This window comes from Myotis yumanensis, unplaced genomic scaffold (genome assembly GCF_028538775.1).
Source record: "Myotis yumanensis isolate MYYU_CA2020_CCGP unplaced genomic scaffold, mMyoYum1.0.hap1 SCAF_5, whole genome shotgun sequence".
NCBI classification, from domain to species: domain Eukaryota; kingdom Metazoa; phylum Chordata; class Mammalia; order Chiroptera; family Vespertilionidae; genus Myotis; species Myotis yumanensis.
In genome coordinates, this window is record NW_027223756.1 from 18297715 (window position 1) to 18316456 (window position 18742).

Below are 18742 nucleotides of genomic sequence, written 5' to 3' on the forward strand. Positions count from 1 at the left end.
GTTAATAACTGGCTCAAGGACACAGGGCACAGATTTACATCCCGACTGATACTCAGTCTCGTGTCCCTTTCTTCCCAAAAGGGAAAGCACTTCCAAAGAAAGTTGCCAACTCAAGTTCTGCTTCCTCAACCCCAGCTTAGCCACCATCTGGGCTTCTCTCATCTCAAATCATTATAACGAACTAACGGCAAAGAACCTGAGGACAGCACAGCTGTGTGTTTGACTCAGAGCCGGTAACAACAGCAGTAGTAGCTAATGCTTAGCACAATCTGGCACTGGGTTGAGAACATTGAACACTTTCACATGTTTCACAGATAAGGAAACTGAGGCACAGAGATGTTAACGTCGCTTGCTTAAGGCTCTAAAGTGCTAAAGTAGAGAAGCTGGGATTTAAACCTACAGGGGCCTGTGGTTTTAATCCCTTCGCCACCACTTACTGGCTGTGTGAGCCTGCACAAGTTACTTAATTTCTCTCCACCTTACTTTTGTGATCTGTAAAATGGGGATAATAATAACAGCGACCCATAAGGCAGTTCAGAGCAATAAATGAGATAACATAAGTGAAGCACCTGGCATCAGGACTACGCATTGCACAAGTCCAAGGGATACTGTTCACAAACGGAGATGTGCTGTAAGGAGTCCTGCTTGGTACAGCGCCCATCACGGTGAAAATGCTAAATGCTAGCATCAGGATTCATGATCCTGTAGGACAGAGCCAATAATCAGGGCCAATAACCTGCTCTGAACAGCTCTCCTCGGTTGACCATCCTTAGTTTTCCATGGGATATCTCAGCTCTTGTGACAAATCTTGGGGCATGTCTTGCTTCCCCAAGCAGATGTAAACTGGGATCCCTTGAACCACCTGCAGTGCCGAGCACACAGGAGGCCCTCGGGAACTGTGGTGGTTTTTAAATGTCAAGTTCTTTCACACTCTTCCCTTCAAGGGGTGTCCATGGCAATGTTGGAGTCTAGGTCAGATAAGGATTGTGGCTTCCGGCCTGCTCTCTCTCAGACCACTTGCTCTGGGAAAAGCTATGCAATAGGGACACTCAGCTTCCTGCAGGAAGGTCCAGGCGGTGAGGAACGGAGGCCTCAGGCCAACAGCCACGTGAGTGAGCGTCTTGGAAGCGGATCCCCCACCCCAGTCAAGACGTCAGATGACTGCGGCCCTGGCCAACATCTTGATTGCAATCCCATGAGAGACCATGAGCCAGAACCACCCAGCTAAGCCTGAATTCCTGACCCACAGAAACTGTGAGGTAATCAGTGTGTGTTGTGATAAGCTTCCGAATTTTGAGATAACTGTTATATAGCAATATATAACCAAAAGAGGAACCACATGGGATTTTCATAAGATAACATGCAAGCAGACAACAGGAAAGTCGTGGTTTTAGGGTGGAAGGGATGACATTCCTGGGTGACAGCATCCCTGTTGTTAAACTAAAAGAGAAATCAGGTGAAAGTCTGGAGATGGACGAGCTTCATGCATTCAGGCTTTGGCTCAGAAATCACCACAGGAAAAAAGAGGGGGAAGTGGAGAGGAGGACACCCAAGCTAAGGAAGGCTGGCTGAGCAGCTCAGCACTCCCTTCCCACAGAAGATCCCCTACTGGGGATCAAGCCTGCAACCCTGGGCATGTGCCCTGGCTGGGAATTGAACCGTGACCTCCTGGTCTGTGCTCAACCGCTGGGCCACACCGGTCGGGCCCCACATTCTTTAGATCAGTGATTCCCAAAGTGGGCGCTACCGCCCCCCGGTGGGTGCTGCAGCGATCCAGGGGGGCGGTGATGGCCACAGATGGATTTGGGGGCGATGAGTAACTGCTATTAAAATTTTTAAAAAATTAATTACCAGGGGCTGAGTAATATTTTTTCTGGAAAGGGGGCGGTAGGCCAAATAAGTTTGCGAACCACTGCTTTAGGTCATAGTTAGAGTTCCCTTTACTTTGTAATAGACAGTCCTTCATTACTCCAATCTCCTGTCCTAATTAATAATTCTTTACATCAAATGTTCCATGTTCATGGGTGGTTTCTCTCTCCTGATTGAATCCTGACTAACATAATTCTGAATCCTAAAATGTGCCTCATACAGAGGGCTGAGGCTAAGGGATTCTGGACCTGACATGATAAGAGTGTCTATGAACCATTCCTTATATGCCAGGCACTGTCCCAGGTGCTGTGTGTGTACGAACCAATTTAATCCTGATAACTATCCTATGGTACTGTTGCCATGCCCATTTTATTTGATTTATTTTTGAATTTTCATAAGAGTTTATTTGAGCCAAACTAAAAGACACACCAGGTAGCAAGATCTCAAGTGCTCCTATCATGGCCATTTTAAAGTAGAGGAAATGGGGAGACAGAAATTCGGGAACTTTCCCAACAGCTAGTCAAGGGCAGAGCTGGGATTCAGACCCAGGCAAACTTGTGGCCCTATGACCCTAGGGGTGAGGTGGGGAGGGGGCGAGGAGAGAGGTGGCAGCAGGGACATCAGCTTGAGGGCTACTGTGCATCCTCTCCCATGCTCTCGGGGCGCAGGGCCCACGCCTCTGACTGCCTACATCTTACAGCCCTCGAACAATCTGCCCAGTGGTCCAACTGGTCCTCAAGGGAGGAGACCATGTCCTTTCCGGCCGGAATGTCAAGTGCTTAGCAGAGAGCAAGCCTGGGCACATTCGGTATTCAGTCAAAAGCTGCAGGCTGAATGACACACTGAATGAAGCAGAACCTCAGGCGCAAACGCCAGCTAAACAATGGGCTGAGCCTCCTAGTCACACGCTGTGCTGGGCGTGCTCTGGCCCCAAGTCTTGTCCTGGGAGCTCCTGTCTCACCTGCCCTGGCATGAAGACATCTGACAGTGGTGACACAATGACCTGCTGGGTCTCTTTCAACTCTTGAACTCCAGGACCCTTCAGAAAGCAAACCTGGTCCCATGACTTCTCTGCCCAGCACGTCTCTGGGAACCGCAAGTGAAGTTCAGCCCGTGGACCTGGCCCCACCAGTGTTCTTGCCTCTCCAAGGCCCACTCCTGACATTACTTTTTAGGGGCCAGAAACACTGAACTTGGGAGACCCTGCGCACACCATGCTGTTTTGCCCACTCTGGGCTTGGGACTGTGCTCCCACCCTGCCCCCAGCCCTCTCCCTGCCTGGCTGCACCAGTCCACTCACCTTCAAAGCTTGAGATCAGGATTCCCCCCTCAGACAGCCTTCCCTGCTCCACCTGCCCTGCCCATCTGGTCTAAGGGATTCTGGACCTGACATGATAACAGTGACTCTTCTATATGTCACATAGTGGGATCCCTGCAGCTACGAGGGGGCCCCATTGTATTCAGCTGGACCTGTCTGGTGTGTGCAGCCAAGGGCACAGGTAAAGGCTGAGAACTGCAGGGCAGTCACAACTCCATCAGTGACCAGCTGCATGCCCTTGGGTGGGACGTTGCCTCTCCCTGGTGCTTAGTGCCCTCCTGTGTAAATGGGGATATTTATAGTGAGCACGCCTCTGGGCTGCTGTGAAGATTAAGAACAGTGATGTATGTAAGGCACTTGACACTGTGACTGGCCAAAGCAACCTGCATAGAAGTTACTATTAAGAGTGTCTGAAGCTCAGTGGCTGCAAGTTACCTAGTTGGGTGGCCTCACTACTTGACAAGGTGTCTGGACCACAGCATGCATGTGGATGAATGAATGAATTCATCCTCTGTCTTGACTCCCACAGCCTCCAAACTGGTCCCTGGCCTCCAGTGGAGGACTCCCTCATTGCCATATCCACTTTTCTGAGGCCTTCATCTGACCAGGTCCTCTCTGTAAAACTATTGATGACTTCCCAGTGCCCTGATGTCCAGTCTGCTGCACCCCCTGTGCTCCGGCCCCCACCTCCCACAGTTACTCTCTAAGAGACATTTGAAGGTTCAGTGATTGGCTTACTCCCTGCTCCGGGGACAGGGTCTCTTCTTTCTGCCACCGGAGAGCCCCCAATCCTGGGATGAACACTTTTGTAAATTCCTAACCCTTCTCAGGGCCACCTTAAAAGTGACCACCTTTCAGAAGTCCATCCGACCTCAACCAGTGCAGTCTCCTCCTCTTCCACCCACAGCACCTGGCTGACTCCTGCAATATAAGGATGCTCTGCCTTGTGCACCAGATCACCATGAACTTGTCATGTCCCCTTGTAGCAAGGAGCTCTCTAACGGCAGCAGCTGCTTTCTGTACCTACCACATAGTAGCCCCCCAAATCAATTACATGGGGACACAGGATAAAAATAAATTGTTGAAATCATTGTCATTGGAACTCAGAAAAAGAAAGATAACACCGTTAAGTAAAGGCAGTACCATGTGTTTACTCATTGGTACTCAAGGTTATTAGCCAAGTTAAAAAAAAAAAAAAGGAGGTTGATCTCTTAACAAGGAGAGTGGCTTTATAAAGAATGCATATGTGCAGGATAATATGCTAATCCTCCATAGGAAGAGAGGATTTTCCCCATGAATTAAAAAGGAATCGAAGTCCCTAGAAGAGATTAAGACAATTATCCTGCCTTTGCAAAGTGTTTTATCCACTCCGCCCAAACACAACACAGAACCACATGCATGTACACACACAAAACAATGTGATGAGACAGTGGGAGGTGTTCCAGGTGTTGGTTTCCTGGGGCTACCTAAAAACGTACCACAAACTAGGAGGCTGAAAACAACAGAAATTTATGGTCTCACAGTCTGGAAGCTGGGAAGTGGAAATCAAGGTGTTGGCAGGGCCATGCTCCTTCCAAAGCCTCTTCCAGCTACCCCAGGCCTTCCTTGGCTTATGCCAATCTCTGCCTAAGTCTTCCTAAGGCCATCTCCCTCTGTGTCTCTCCTCTTACAAGGACACTAGTGGGTCACATAGGATCAAGGGCCAACCCTGCATGACCTTATCTTACCTAAATACATCTGCAATGACCCTATTTCCAGAGGGCACATTCTGAGGTGCTGGGGGTTAGGACTTCAACGTATCTTTTTGGGGGACGTGATTCAATCCATAACAGTCTATTCATTGATTTAATGGGAGATGTGGTTCTGGGAGAAGGACCTGCCCAAGGTCACACAGCAACTCAAGGTGGTTCCTCCACCAGGAAGAGATGACAACAGGGTCAGCAAGCTGCAGCCCGCTAAATCCAGACTGCTGCCTGCTTTTGCAAAGCTATGTTGGAACACAGCATGCTCATTCATTTCTGTACTGTCTCTGGCTGCTTTCACACTGTAATGACAGAGCTGAGTAGTCACAGCAGAGCCTGCTGGTCCACAAGACCTAAAATATCCCCCGGTCCAAAAGAATAGATGAAATACACTGGCCACGTTTGGAGATGCACTTTCTGGAAAAGAGAGGAAGCTTAGGCACAGGTGGCAGTCCTATAGGGTTCCTTCTCCAGCTGGAATCTCATCTAAGGGGCTGTCTGGCTGAGAAGGCTCCTTCCACATTACCTCCTTCTGCCTAGAGAAATGGCAAAACATAGCACTCTATCATCCATGCCACTAATGTTGTACAAATTACACTCTATAAGCATTTCCAAGGGACAGAAATTAATTCTAACTGGAAAGATCAAAGAATACTTTCTGGGAAAGGATAGATTTGCGAGGAGCCTAAAAGATGTGCAGTGAGCACTCAAGAAATCCTCTAAGTCCCCCTGAGCCGTAACATATTACCTAGCACTCTGCTGAACTAAAGGGAGTGAGTTCCCCATCGCTGGAGGTGTTCAAGCCAAAGATGGCTGGCCATTTGGAAGGGATGAGGTTGGGGAGATGGGACACGATGAAAGACTGCCCCCTTGGAACTGTGGGTTCCACAGTGGTAGTGGTTTCTTTCGTTTCATCTGTCATCGTATTTGCGTCAGGAGTAGAGGGAGAGACAGACATACAGAGACAGGGAGAGAAAAGGGTTGAGAATAGGAGAGGAATGAAAGAGGCACACTCACACCCAAAGTAAAAAAAAAAAAAGCCTACACAAACCCATACCAGGCTTTTTTTCCTCTCCTAAAAGCTACAGAGAAAAAAAGAGAGAGCAAAAGCCTGACAATTAGGGTTAAAACTAATCAAATGTCCCTTTAATACCTCTGGCTTGGCACCTAGCAGCCTTCTTAATGTGCCCCATTGTTCCCTGGCAGGGCCCTTGGCTGCCTCACAGCAGACAGCAGTACCTGACAATGGCGTGTGTGTGTGTGTGTGTGTGTGTGTCTGGGGGGGGGGGGGGGGGGCGGGGGAGGGACAGGAAGAGTTATCTGTACTCTGCTGTATGCCAGGAAGGTACTATTCCCACTTTATGGGAGAGGAAATGGAGGCCAAGGGCAGTTAAATGACTTGCCCCAGGCATCAGTACAGCCCGGTGGTGAGGAGCACTGTAAGAATGCGTTTCCGTCCCACCGCTTACTTATTTCCTCTGCATTCCTGGAAGTTCTTGACGCTTCCTGAACCTCACTTTAACCACATGCAAAACGGAGCACTTGCCTCCTGGGGTTATAACTCTGATGAAATAGAGGGGCACAGTGCGTGGCATGCAGCAACCGCTCAGTAAGTTCTCGGTCATCACTGTGGAGCCAGGACTCAGAGAGAGAGCCTGGCTCTCAGCCACACCAGCAGCCACCTACAACCTCTAAGGGAAGGTTCCTGAAGGGGATGGAGCCGCAGCCACTCCTGTCCTGGCAAAGCTGGCTGTGTGCAGCTCAACTGCCTCACCCAGAGATCTCTGGGGGCCCCAAATGGCTCTCACACAGGCTCTCTCTTTTCCAGAAATGCCCGAAGGCTCTTGAGGCCCCGCCCACAGGGAATTCGGAAAATGCCACTTCTGCCGGGAAAGCCATCTTTCCTCTCATTTCACAGACTCCTAGCCCCCACCCCCCTCCCCAACAGGAATGCACATTCTGGGGTTTCCTGACGTGCCAGGAAGCACGAGGCCGAAAACAAAGTGGACCCTGTACGCACTCCATTTCCAACAAGCCTACGGCAGCCCCTGACACAGCAGGAGCAAACTTTACTAGAGAGGGTGGCCCTCAAGCTCAGATACCTACAGACTCAGAGAAGCAAGAGAAGTGATTGTTGGGCTCAGATAGAGCAGGAAGAGCTGATCTAAACTTAAGTGAGTTTGTTCAAGAGCCTGTGGTTTATATATTTATATTTCCAAGTAACCATCTTCTTCTTTTTCTTTTCCTGAAAAGTACATTAGGCTGACAGCACGATTAGCCTCAACTTAACTGGCTCTGTGAACATTCCTATCACTTCTGCTCTTTGAACCTTGTTTTTCCTCATCTCTAAAGTGCAGGCCATAGGCCCCACCCTGCCTCCACCATGATATAAAGAGAACACACTGGACAGGGATTATGAAGCAGGGCTCCCAAACTGTCTCTAGAGGCCAGGCTGGTTGTGCAGAGGGTGCCGAACCCAGGTTTGGGGACACAAAGCATGGCTGGGACCATGGCCACCCGGAGAGCTGGCCTGCCTAGAGGGGGCAGCTGCTACCCAGACCCGGCCACTGTTTGTGATACTGGAACCCGGGCCCTGGTGCCAGACTTTTCCATTTCCCCCCAAAAGGCAGAAATGAGAATTTTTTTAAAATGTGAAATATTCCGATGTTTAGGTACTGATAACTTATTAACATTTAAAAATAAAGACACCCAATCATCCCTGGGCCAGGACTAGGTGAGCCATAAAAAACATACCTGCCAGTTTACAACTTCCATTAAAGTACACATGAGGGTTTTAAATACTATAAAGGTCAAATAAAGTAATAAAAGGAGATCTCTGAAGGAGACAGCCATTAGGGTTTATTATCAATAAAATAACCAGGAATCCAAACCACAGCCTCTGGTGCCCCAAGAATAGAAATACCAACTGTATTCACTAAAGTCAGGTGCCAAATTTGGAAATTGGTTATTTCACAAATAGATGTGCACACATATACACATTTTAACTGTCAGCAGCTGACTCTGATCAATACTCAGGAGGAAACATGCAAAAATAACAGTTTTCAGTTGAGCACATACAATGTGCTTTAGCAGTGGGAAGTGATTTTCACACATACTCCCCCGGCAGCTGTTTCCAACCTATTCCCTTGAAGAAGCCACCTCCCTCCAGCCCCCACCGGTCCCCTCTGCTCAGCAGCCCGCCACGTGGAGGCTCACCTTTGCAACCCATGGGGGAGACCCACATAAACACACAACCTTGTTTACTGGAGTCTCGAGAGGCTGCCCAGTGAGGCGCCCAGGAGGCACGTGGGCCTGCTGTAATCTGCCCTGGCACGGCCGTCTGCGCATGCAACTAAGGGAAGAGCTTTCCAGAGCCCAGGCTCATGGGGCCCTGAGCAATAACCGTGGCCTCCTGTCCAGGGGAAGGGGGTGGGCTCACCGAGGTCACAGGCCCAGTGGGTGGGGAGGCAGCAGAAAGGAGCCTGGGGCTGTGGGCTCCACTTGCAGGAGGCACTGGGGTTGGAATCCTGTTGCCATCACTTTCCAGCTGTGGTTACATCACTGAACCCCTCTGCACCTCACTTTTCTCATCTTTAATGTAATTCGATCCTCTCCACGGCACTGTGCAGTAGCAGTCACTGTGCTCATTTTAGGAGGAGAAGCTTTGATTATTATGCTCATTTTAGGAGAAGACTGCAGCTCCAGAGGCTGGGCAGAGCTAGGCCTGGTTCCTGATCCCACATTCTGTCCAGCTCAAGGGAGAGGTTCCTAGGGTCTCCTCAATGCCACCCCTTCCCAAGAGGCCCCAAGTTTAGTAGCACTGCTCTCTCCCACCATGGCACTTCATTCTACAGGATGGTAGAGCACCCATCCTGAGAGGGCAACAGACCACGGACATCAGAGGAAACGGAAGCTGTAGGGCCTGGGAGAGTCCTTGCAGCCCACGGCGGAGGGATTTTCCCAGTGCACTGCCTATCCCAGATCTAAGATCTGGACTCTGAGCTGCTTGCACCTAATATTGTGCCACTAGCAGGCTCCACAGGGCTCCACTGGGAGTGCTGGATGGCAACTCCAGGAATAGAAGTTCAAAGGCAGGTCCTCAAGTGCTCCTGGGGAAAGTAGAGTGGGCCCCTGGAGAAGGCGAGGTCTGCCTCTTGGGGGTGCTGGCAAGCTGGGGATGTGGGCAGAGAGAAGAGTTCCCCGATGGGCTCTCAATAGCATTTGTTAAATATAAGGTTCCCTGACCCACCCATAATGGCCCCATCAGGCTCCTTGGGTGCGGGCTCCCCAGGGATCCTGAAACGCCATGCAGGTCAAGAAGAACCATTCCTCGGGCTAAGCTGCCTGCACTAGGCCAGCAGTTACTGAGTACCAACCCTGTCATTCACTCGCTTATTTCTTCAGTCATCATCAAATGTTTGGGGCAAACAAGAGTGGGTGACCAAGATGGAGGTTAGCTGCTGCCTGCAGGAGCGGCCAGTCTGGACAGATTAAAAATGATTACTACACTGCAAGGTACATTTACATGTGGGGTTCTGCTCTGAGACCCCGACTCACCCTTGCTACCCCAGGTTGCCCCAGGTTTAGGAGGGAGGTCGCAGGGAAGAAGCGGGCCAGAGGCAAGGGAGCCGTGTGTGTGGAGTCCCAGAGGCACGTGGAACACACCAGCAGGAGCAGGAAGGGAGAAGCAGAAAGAAACACCAGGCTGTGCCGTCCTGAAGGCCTCTGATCAAAGTAGGCCGACGAGAAAACCAAAGCTTGGGGGATCTGAGACCTGTGAGAAAGCCGAGGGCTGGAGTGACCCATGCATGCTTCCTGGAGGCGGCAAAGAATACTCCCTAGAAGGAAGCAGAGGATCTGGGTTCTCTCCCAGGGTGGGAAGCAGCTAGGTCTCCCCCCAATGATTGCCTCAGATATCAAAGAATCGGGGAGTGGGACACAAAGGGGTGCCTATGCATGCACAGCTTCCTCCCCACACCCGATCACGAGAGACTGTCTGGCCCTGGTTCACTTCTGAACCCTGTGCTATCGGGCCAACCACCTATGCTGGGATGGCTGACCTTCCAAATGACACCGGAGGCATCCTTCCCTCCCTTGGCCACAGGCACTACACACTGCCTCACAGTGTCTCAATCTAGGAGGATTGGCTCCTTCATTTGCTCCTACCTATGAATGATTGTGACTATCTGACAAGCTGCACAGATAAAGGGCCTATTAATCCACTGCCTAGCAGAAGAAGTGCTAAATAAATGGTAGCTGCTATTATTATTAACAGTATCATGCTCAGCATCATCGTTCTTAGCATCATTTTATGATGTGGCCTTTATCACCAAACTGAAGAGAATTCAGCTTTTGAAACTCAGACTTCTCTCAAAACCAAAGGGAAGGAAACAAATGGGCCTGCTTTCCCCTCTTTCTTCTTCTATCTACACTCAGCAGAGGGCACCAAACAGGAACCATCCAAAGATAAGAGAGAAGAGAGACACATGGAGAGAAAGCTACACACTCATAAATACACACCCACCCACCCCAGCAAGCGGAATTGTTTAGCTTCCTCTAGCTTCCAAAGTATGAACACTCCGCCTCCTCCAGCTAAGAGGGCCAAAGCTGAAGAGACAGAAGTTCTTTTTCAGCTTGAGAGAAATTTTCAATGAACTGACTTTTAATGTGTGTGCGAAGGGGCGGGGGCAGCTCTCAGGATGCCTGTGAGGGGGAAGGAAGGCAGCAGCAGCACTCACACGTAAGATGAAATAAAGGCAGCTTTCAACTGCTCCTCGGCTCAACCCTCTACTCCAGCTGGCCAGCATCTGCACCAAGCCGTCCTCAGGAGGAAACTGAGGCCCACAGAGGGAAGCCTCTCAGCCAAGGGTGGGGCAGAATGAGACTCAGACTCCAGACTGCAGGTTCAGGGATCAATACTGAGTCCAGGATGGCCCAGGGGTTTTATCTCGAGGACCACGTCTGATCCCTCAACTGCCTTGGATCCTGTGTCAGCAGGATTCTGAAGGGAACATTTGCTGGCTTCTTCCCCAGATTTCATTTCACCTCCTCACCACCCGATTTTTCCCAACTGCTCTTCCTAGGATTTGGGTGGCCTGACGCGACCAGTAGCTCTAGAGTGGATTAAGTCTGTCAGCATCAACTGTGAATGGTCCAGAGAGCACATGAGATCCAAATTGGGCCAATAATACCTGAGGAGACCTTGCTAGGGCTCATAGGAAAGACGTTTCCTCTCTTCTCCGGAAGCTATCAGAAGTAACAGACTCTTTCCTCTAGGATCTGGGTGTGAATATGAGATGGGAAAGAGTTGCAACCATTTTTTTCTACCATGGGGGCTCAGTCAGGACATGAAACCTCTGGATCACACCACACCTGAAGTCAATTGCAATTACAGGAGCTAACTAATAAATTCCCTGACTCATGTCAGCCCACGTGGCTTAATTCATTCTGTTACGTGCAACTGACAGAGAATCTGAGGTGGCTCTTAAGCTGAGATTAGTCCATCTACCACGGACAGCCGTGGTGGTGTCACCTGGGATGCTACATATGATGCATCCTTTTAACTCCTCTAATTCCCCTGCTGGATCCCTTTGCCACCTTAAAATTTAACCCATTTGACTTGATTTAAAACTATAAACATTTGTTGGGGGAAAAAAAAAGTAAAAGCCAGGTAAGTTCCAGCAGAGAGCTGGTCTCAGTAAGTGCTGACCTCCAAAACTGGGAGTGATACTCTTGGCTCATGAAGGAAATAATGGAGGAGAAGGATCAAATATTAGCATGTGGAGGGGAAAATATTCATGGTCAAACAGAGTAAGAACTTGGAGAGAAGAACTGGCTTCTGACCTGCATGCCTCTGTGAACTGACTTCTCCTCTCCTGGGCCTCAGTTTCTATACCTACAAAATAAGGGGGTGGGACTGGATGACTTCCGGAGCCCCCTTCCTGCTGATATACAACATAACTGACCAAACACATTCTCTTATAAGCCTTTCGCTATGTGCTAGAAGAGGATGTGGTTCCTACTTTAAGACGTTTTGGGGGGAGGGGGGGCACAGGAACTCAGGCACGGAGAGGCACCCCACTTCACTGGGCGTGAGGACAGTGGTTTTCGGAGAAGCAGGACTCTTATGCAGTCTTCCTGGGGGCCAAGCCTTATCTATCAGCTCTTCTTTTACTGGCTCTGACACAAAGATGGAATGCAGAGGGTCAGATACATTCAAAATAAAAAACCCACTGCTAACACCGTCATGAGCGTTTAGCTGTCACGGGACATACTTCTGGCTGCCAAGTTTGCCTCCAGGAGTTTTTCAGCCATGAGATCCTGATGCCATCTCTGTGGAAGAGCTGACTGTGGACAAGGTGCAATTAGCAAGCTTAGATGGTTATCTTTCAAACAGGCCTTTGCTTTTTCAATCCTGTTCCATTAGTTTTTATCGTGTCACTGGAGCCAGCAGATTACAAGCTGAACATCCTTAGACTACAGCCTGAGAGAAGGCATTAGAGTTTGAACATATCTCTAAGTAGTGGCCTCCTCACAAGTTAGATATGGAAGCTTGTTTAAACACACTGCTACTATCCAGGCCTTTCCAGTACATGCTTCCAAACAAACTCACAGAACTCCAGGATGTTAGAGTTGGAAAAGTCCTAACAGTATCTATCCCCTACATCGCATTTGAGTTTCAACATGCCATTGACGCCACCTGATTAGCAGTGTTGACAAACAGTCTGAGGCCAAGTCTGGGTTTAATGGGAAAGAGATTGCTTAGCAACGTCTGCCCTGGCCAGTGGAGTAGAAGCACCATTATACACACAATGACCTTTTCCCCTTCTGAATCTAAGCCCTTACTTCACAGATGAGGAATCCAAGGCCCAGAGAGATTAAACCACTTTCCTAAGGTCACACAGTAAGTTTAAGGAAGGAGAGAGAACTAGAACCTAGGCCTCTCTTCCAAGGCCTTCCTCAGCTGGGCTCCTAGGGAGATTGCAAGCCCAGGATAAGAGAAAGCAGGTGGGGAACAAGATTTGCTCAAGTAAATCAACAACCCTTCCCCTGTGGCATCAGGTTTCAGCTGGGCACCAGGCAGAGAAGTGATTAGCCATCTACAGGATCCCAGCCCCTCTGTGGGAAATTAAGGAAATCATTCCAAGGCTACATTTCTATGGTACTTAACTTTCCGATTGCTAAGGCTCTGCCACCGGGAAGACTAACAAAGGGGGAAAAGGCATTAATTTCTGGGTGTTCTAGGAATAAAGTTCACAATGAAAAATAAAGATACAGTGAGTAAAAACTCTTGATACTTGAAACTTTGAGTCACTGGTATTCCATTAACCCACCAGTTTCTATCCTATAGTCACTATTATCCAATGAAGTCATTTCTCACAAGAGATTACGGCTCAGAAACGGGGAGGAACTGCATCGTATTTCCCAGTATGGGTTTTTCATGGCCAGTTCCCAAGTCCGGAATATGAAACAGACTGGAGAATCAAACCAAGATGTTAAGCAGATGGGGGCTAGGAATGAGAGGGAACCCCAAATTAAAATGAAGATGGCTTCAAGACTGGCTTTTCTTGCTTGGTATTGCAGCTTTCACAGCAGCCAGCTGAGTTGTCTGACCAGATGGATTTGGAAATCCTAAAAGCATTCTGTGTCCTTTATAAATCAGCTGCCCTACCCAGCACCCTCTGGAGCCAGTGTGACAGTTGTATAGACTCAAGTTCTAGCAGATGATAAATGCTCTTAATTTAAAACTCTGTATTCTTCAATCCGGTGGAGAAATCAAGGAGTTAAAGGACCGCTCAAACAACAGTGCATTTGTTACCCTCAAAGAAACTTCTCTCACACCCACAAGGAATATATTTTTCATTTGGATAAAGTCCTGTCAGACTTTCCTCCCGAACCTCTGCAGTTATTTCTTCCGGAAAGATCAACGAGGTGCCCTGGGATCACGCTCAACCATTACAGGAGTGACAGGCTGAGCTCAGAACCGGTCAACCCTGTCGAAAAGAAGCTCCGTGTGCTCAAGAGGCCAGATCTCCCAGACAGCAGCCTGGCGTGTTCCGTGCACATCCCGGTACTCTGGGATGAGGGGCAGAGCACCATCCCTGTGAGAAGTCAGCCTTTTTCCTCAAGGCCAGCTGACATTCAAACACAGGACCGGGGGCCAAGCCCAGCGCTGTGCATCTGCAGGAGAGCAGAACAAACAGGGGACTGTGTGGAAATTTGGCAGCGTGTTCCTGAAAGGCAGAGGATGAATGCAGAATCCTATAGCACCTAGAATAGCTTGTCATTGGGGAAACAGCTCCATTCTGCTGCTCCCAGGGAGCCAAGACATTTCCTTTAAAGCAAGGATAATCAGTTGGCACCCGCTACCACCACCACCAGACCCCATTCACCACTTCCTCCTCCTCCTCCTCTTCATGATACTGCAGAGCAAAAGAAATGAACGAGAACTAGACCGTCCCAGATGTGCTTGTCTGTCCATTTCAGTTAAGGGCTCTGAGCAGCGCCCAGCTGTTGCTTCCCTCTCTCTCTGCCCAAAAGGCTGCCTTCCTCCATCAGTTCCCTGTTGCACAAGTGAGTAATTTACTTTGAAAGTTCAGACCAAACTGGCAGTTAACCTTGACCTTCTCTCTACACATCTGGGACTATAGAAAATGAGAATCAGGATGTCTGCCATCCACAGCAAATGAAATACGAGGGCTTTCTCCAGGCAGAGGCAGAATGTTATGAGCTATTTTAGAACCGGCCAGAGCTATTCCAAAGGAGAGTTTGCACTTGGGCAGGGCACTCTCCCCCATGACCCGGGGCTAAGTCCAGTATGGTGCCCCCACAGCTAAGGATGCTACAAGGGGCTCCTGCCACAGGAAAAAAAAGTGGTCAATGTACTCCTCATTGATTCATTGACGGTATTACAGAATGGTGGAGCTAGACCAATAACCACATTTTACATAAGGAGGAAGGGAGGCTCAGAGACAGACCTGAGAGGTGATCAAGGACACACACAGCAAGTTAATGGTAGGGCAGAGGACAGAAGCCTGACCTCCTAACCCTGGCCCAGGATGGGAACAGAAGAAAGACTTCATGAAGCAAACACCCACAGGAATACAGAATTTAAGGGAGAAGGGTCTAAGTTGGCTGTCAGGATTTGTGCCAGGGATTTAGGAAAGGAGTTAGGGCCCTTAGTGTCCCAACAGTAAGCTCTACCAGAAAGATCAACCAGGCCCTGTAGGATGGTTTACAACAATTACCGAGTGACAGGCTACACTCAAAATTGGCCAGTTTTGTCGCAAAGAGCCCCACTCAAGATGCCACTCTCACTACCCAGACAGCAGCCTGATATCGGGAAGTGAAAGGGAAACCATCAGCTTCAAAAGTCAGCTTCTTCACTCATCCTGCCAACAACCAGTCAAATTTGACCCTGCTGCACAAATCATCCGCTTCCCATGGAACAAGGAAATCCCTTCACAAACCTGAAATATCCCACCGTGTGAAACATTTGTCAAGCATGCATTCGCTCACTGTCAGCTACCGAGTCAGGGGCTGGAAGGCTAGGAGTGAACTGACAGGGCGTCTGCTATCAGTCTAAAGTATGTGTGACACACAGCACACACACATACACATGCATATACACACACACACACACAGGGACACACACGCACGCATACATGGGTGAGTTCAGAGGAGGCAGAAACAATTAAAATCCTAGTCTATGCTGCAAGAAACAGCACACCTAATTAGCCTGAACAAGTTCAGAGGAGTCATGGTACCCTGAGGAGGGACAAGGAAGGCATATGATATTCCATCTTCTGGGCACCGGGAACAAATAGCCTCTGGGAAATTTTGGGGATCTCGCTACCAGAGCCCCCACTTCTGGACCCTCAGAAGGTCAAAAAAACAGCAAGCCCCTCAAGGACCAGGAGCTCACCCCCTTCCCCATCCCTAGGGGCTGAAGCTCCAAGGGGAGGATGATCTTTGCATCCTCCGAGGAACCCACAGGATCTGGAGGGAGAATGAGCAAATAGGGAGAGGTGGGAGGCCCGCCTCCTAACCGATGGGAACACAGGAAAGGGGCTGACCTGAGTAGGGAACACTGGGATCAGCAGGTGGGGGGAGATTAGAAAAGACCTGGACAACATCTAGAACAGCGGTTCTCAACCTGTGGGTCGCGACCCCTTTGGCGGTCGAACAACCCTTTCACAGGGGTCGCCTAAGACCATCCTGCATATCAGATATTTACATGACGATTCATAACAGTAGCAACATTACAGTTATGAAGTAGCAACGAAAATAATTTTATGGTTGGGTCACAACATGAGGAACTGTATTTAAAGGGCCAGAAGGTTGAGAGCCACTGAGCTAGAAGTACCGGGATCTCCAGGAGTGATCCTGGGATGCGGCATGCCGACAGGATCCTCCAAAAGAGAGATGCTGGAAGGGGCGAGGGGGTACCCACACATGGGCAGAAAGAAGGACGGGAACCTACGGTAAGAACTAGACGTCCAGACTGGGCATCAGGATTCTTGGTTTCCAGTTCTGGTTCTGCCTCTGACGGGCGCGGGGTCCTGGACAAGTCCCTGTCCTTCTCTGAACCTCAACCTCCCATCCAAAAAAATGGAAAGAAGAGAAGTGTCTCCGGTGCTGACGCTGAGAAGGCAGGGGAAGGGGAAGGAAGGAACCGAAAGCTACAAGTAAATTAGGGGAGAAAGTGTTCCCAACCCCTAAACATCTGGAGGACTCACCTGTCCGGCCGCTGGGGCCACCGCAGCCCCAGGTCCCCCGGGGGTGCTGTCGGGCTGCCGTTCGCGGTACAGCGCCCAGAGCCCCACGTTGGGCAGAAGGACCAGGGCCGCTAGCACCAGCGCCACCGCCTGCAGAAGCCGCTTCTCCTTCCGCCTCATCGGGGCCGGTCAGCCCCGCCGCGTCCCGCCGGTCCCGCCGGTCCCGCCGGTCCCGCCGCGCGGCCCCCAGCTCCGAGCGTCAGCCCGCCCGCCCGCCCGGCGGCAGCAGCTCGGCGAGGAGAAGCGGCCCCGGCGCCGGCCCCGCTCCAACTCCGCGGCACTTCCGCTGCTCGCCAGCCGGGGAGCCGGGCTGGGCCACCGCGCCGCCGCCAGGGGGGGTTCGCCGCCGACCCCGCCGGTCCCGAGCCCCGGCGACCCGCTCGCCCCGCGCCGACCTCCGATAGATCGGCTGCCGAGCGCCGTGTGCCGGAGCAAAATCCTTCTTGCGGCTCTTCCTGCTCCGCCCGGGCGCCGCGGGGACCGAGCGCAGACTCCTCCCCCCTCTCGGCCGCGATGGTGCGGTCCGCTCCTCGGCGGCCCCCCCTCCCGCTCTTAGGAGCTTTGCTAAAGTCCCGGAGTTGGGGAGTTGGGCGCTAACCGGTGCGGGGAGGCTTCTGAGCGTCTTCGCGCGCTGGGACGCGCCCGGGGACTCACAGCCCCGCCCGGCAACCTCCGCTCCGCATTCCCGTGGACACGCTGCGCGCTCCGCGGGGATGTGCAGGCTGTGCTGGAGCCGGGAGGGATGCTCCACTCCCGCGGCCCCGGCAGCTGGGGCTCCCCACCCACCTCGGCTCGGCTCCGAGAAAGAACCTGCGGATTTACTGTGACTTCGGGGACGCTGTGTTCCCAGGCCACACCTGTGAAATGGGGCGACACCCGTGCCTCACGCGCACTGTTTTGCCGGCGGACCCTCGTTTTTCTTCCTTTCGGAGCCCCTGTCGTTAGGTGTGAACGCCTTGTGTCAACTGGAGTGCTGTGCCCGCCTGCCACCTGTCTGTTGACCCTGCAAACCGGCGGGGAGGCGACCGGCGTTTCTCTGCAGGACCTTTTCTCACGAAAGCCCAACCTCCTTGGGGTTGGAATGCCCTCCAGTCCCACTTGTACTTGTAGGCAATCAGCTCATGAAGCCCTTTATTGAAACAGAGGTCTCTGTCTCGGGTTAGCTCCTCAGCAAACCCTTAGCGAACGCCTACTGTGTACCGGACACTGTGCCAGGCACAGGGATGAAATGCAAACAGACTCGAGCCCCCACATCTGGGCGCCGAAACATCAAATACATAATCGCATTAGACAGAGGAGTGTGTCTGGACCGTGGAGAGGGCTCTGAGGGAGTCTGGCCCTCTGAGCACTGCGGAGGGCCACGGAGCTGGGTGGTGATGCCTGTGGCTCCTCAGTGCTCTTCACAGAGTTGCTTCCTCTGATGCCCAGGGACCAGGAGCCCTCTTGGTTGCCTTCCTCTTTTCCATCCCCAAAGCATCCTCTTGATTTTCTCCACCTCCAGCCCAGCTGCTGCCTAGCAGCCCCAGACTTGGACCAGTGTCCTGTTGACTCCTGCTTCCCAGTTCTTCCTGCTCCAGGCAGGGGGCTGGCGATTCTGTTTTCTGAAATCAAAGCTTACAGATTTCGACATCTGCTACAAAACCTTCAAAGCTCCCATCACTTAGGCTCTAGAGCCCACACTGTGGCCTGCTAGGGCAGATCAAACATCCTCCTCTCTGCCCTGACCAATTGCTGGCTGTTTTCCTTGACCACTTAGTTCCTTCTACCCAGAAAGCCCTCCTCTTCCCCATGTATGTCGGTAGAAATCTTGTGCATCTTTCCATGCCCAGTTGAACTGCCATCTCCTCCATGAAGTCCTCCAAAAGTCCTCAGGGGGCTGCTGTCTTTCTTTGGATTTCTGTCACAGTAATGCTTACCTTTTATTGAATGCTACGTCAGACACCATGTTAAACCCTTGACATGCATCACCTCTTTTAATGTTCACAGCTTCCCTGTGAGATAAATGCTTTTCTTATCATCATTTGCAAATGAGACTC

At 50.9% G+C, this 18742-nt stretch overlaps 1 protein-coding gene across 2 annotated transcripts in view; it reads right to left on the reverse strand.

The window, feature by feature from the left end:
- The window catches only part of GALNT10 (polypeptide N-acetylgalactosaminyltransferase 10), a 173317-nt gene extending 156410 nt beyond the window's left edge, over window positions 1-16907 (reverse strand). Inside the window, exon 1 of one of the 2 annotated variants that reach the window (XM_070414544.1) lies at window positions 16668-16907. In XM_070414544.1, the coding sequence (XP_070270645.1) occupies window positions 16668-16826 (159 nt within the window). In that variant the 5' untranslated portion in view covers window positions 16827-16907. The remainder of the gene's footprint in view (window positions 1-16667) is intronic. The other variant, XM_070414545.1, reaches the window with a different exon arrangement.
- Between the last annotated feature and the right edge of the window lie 1835 nt (window positions 16908-18742).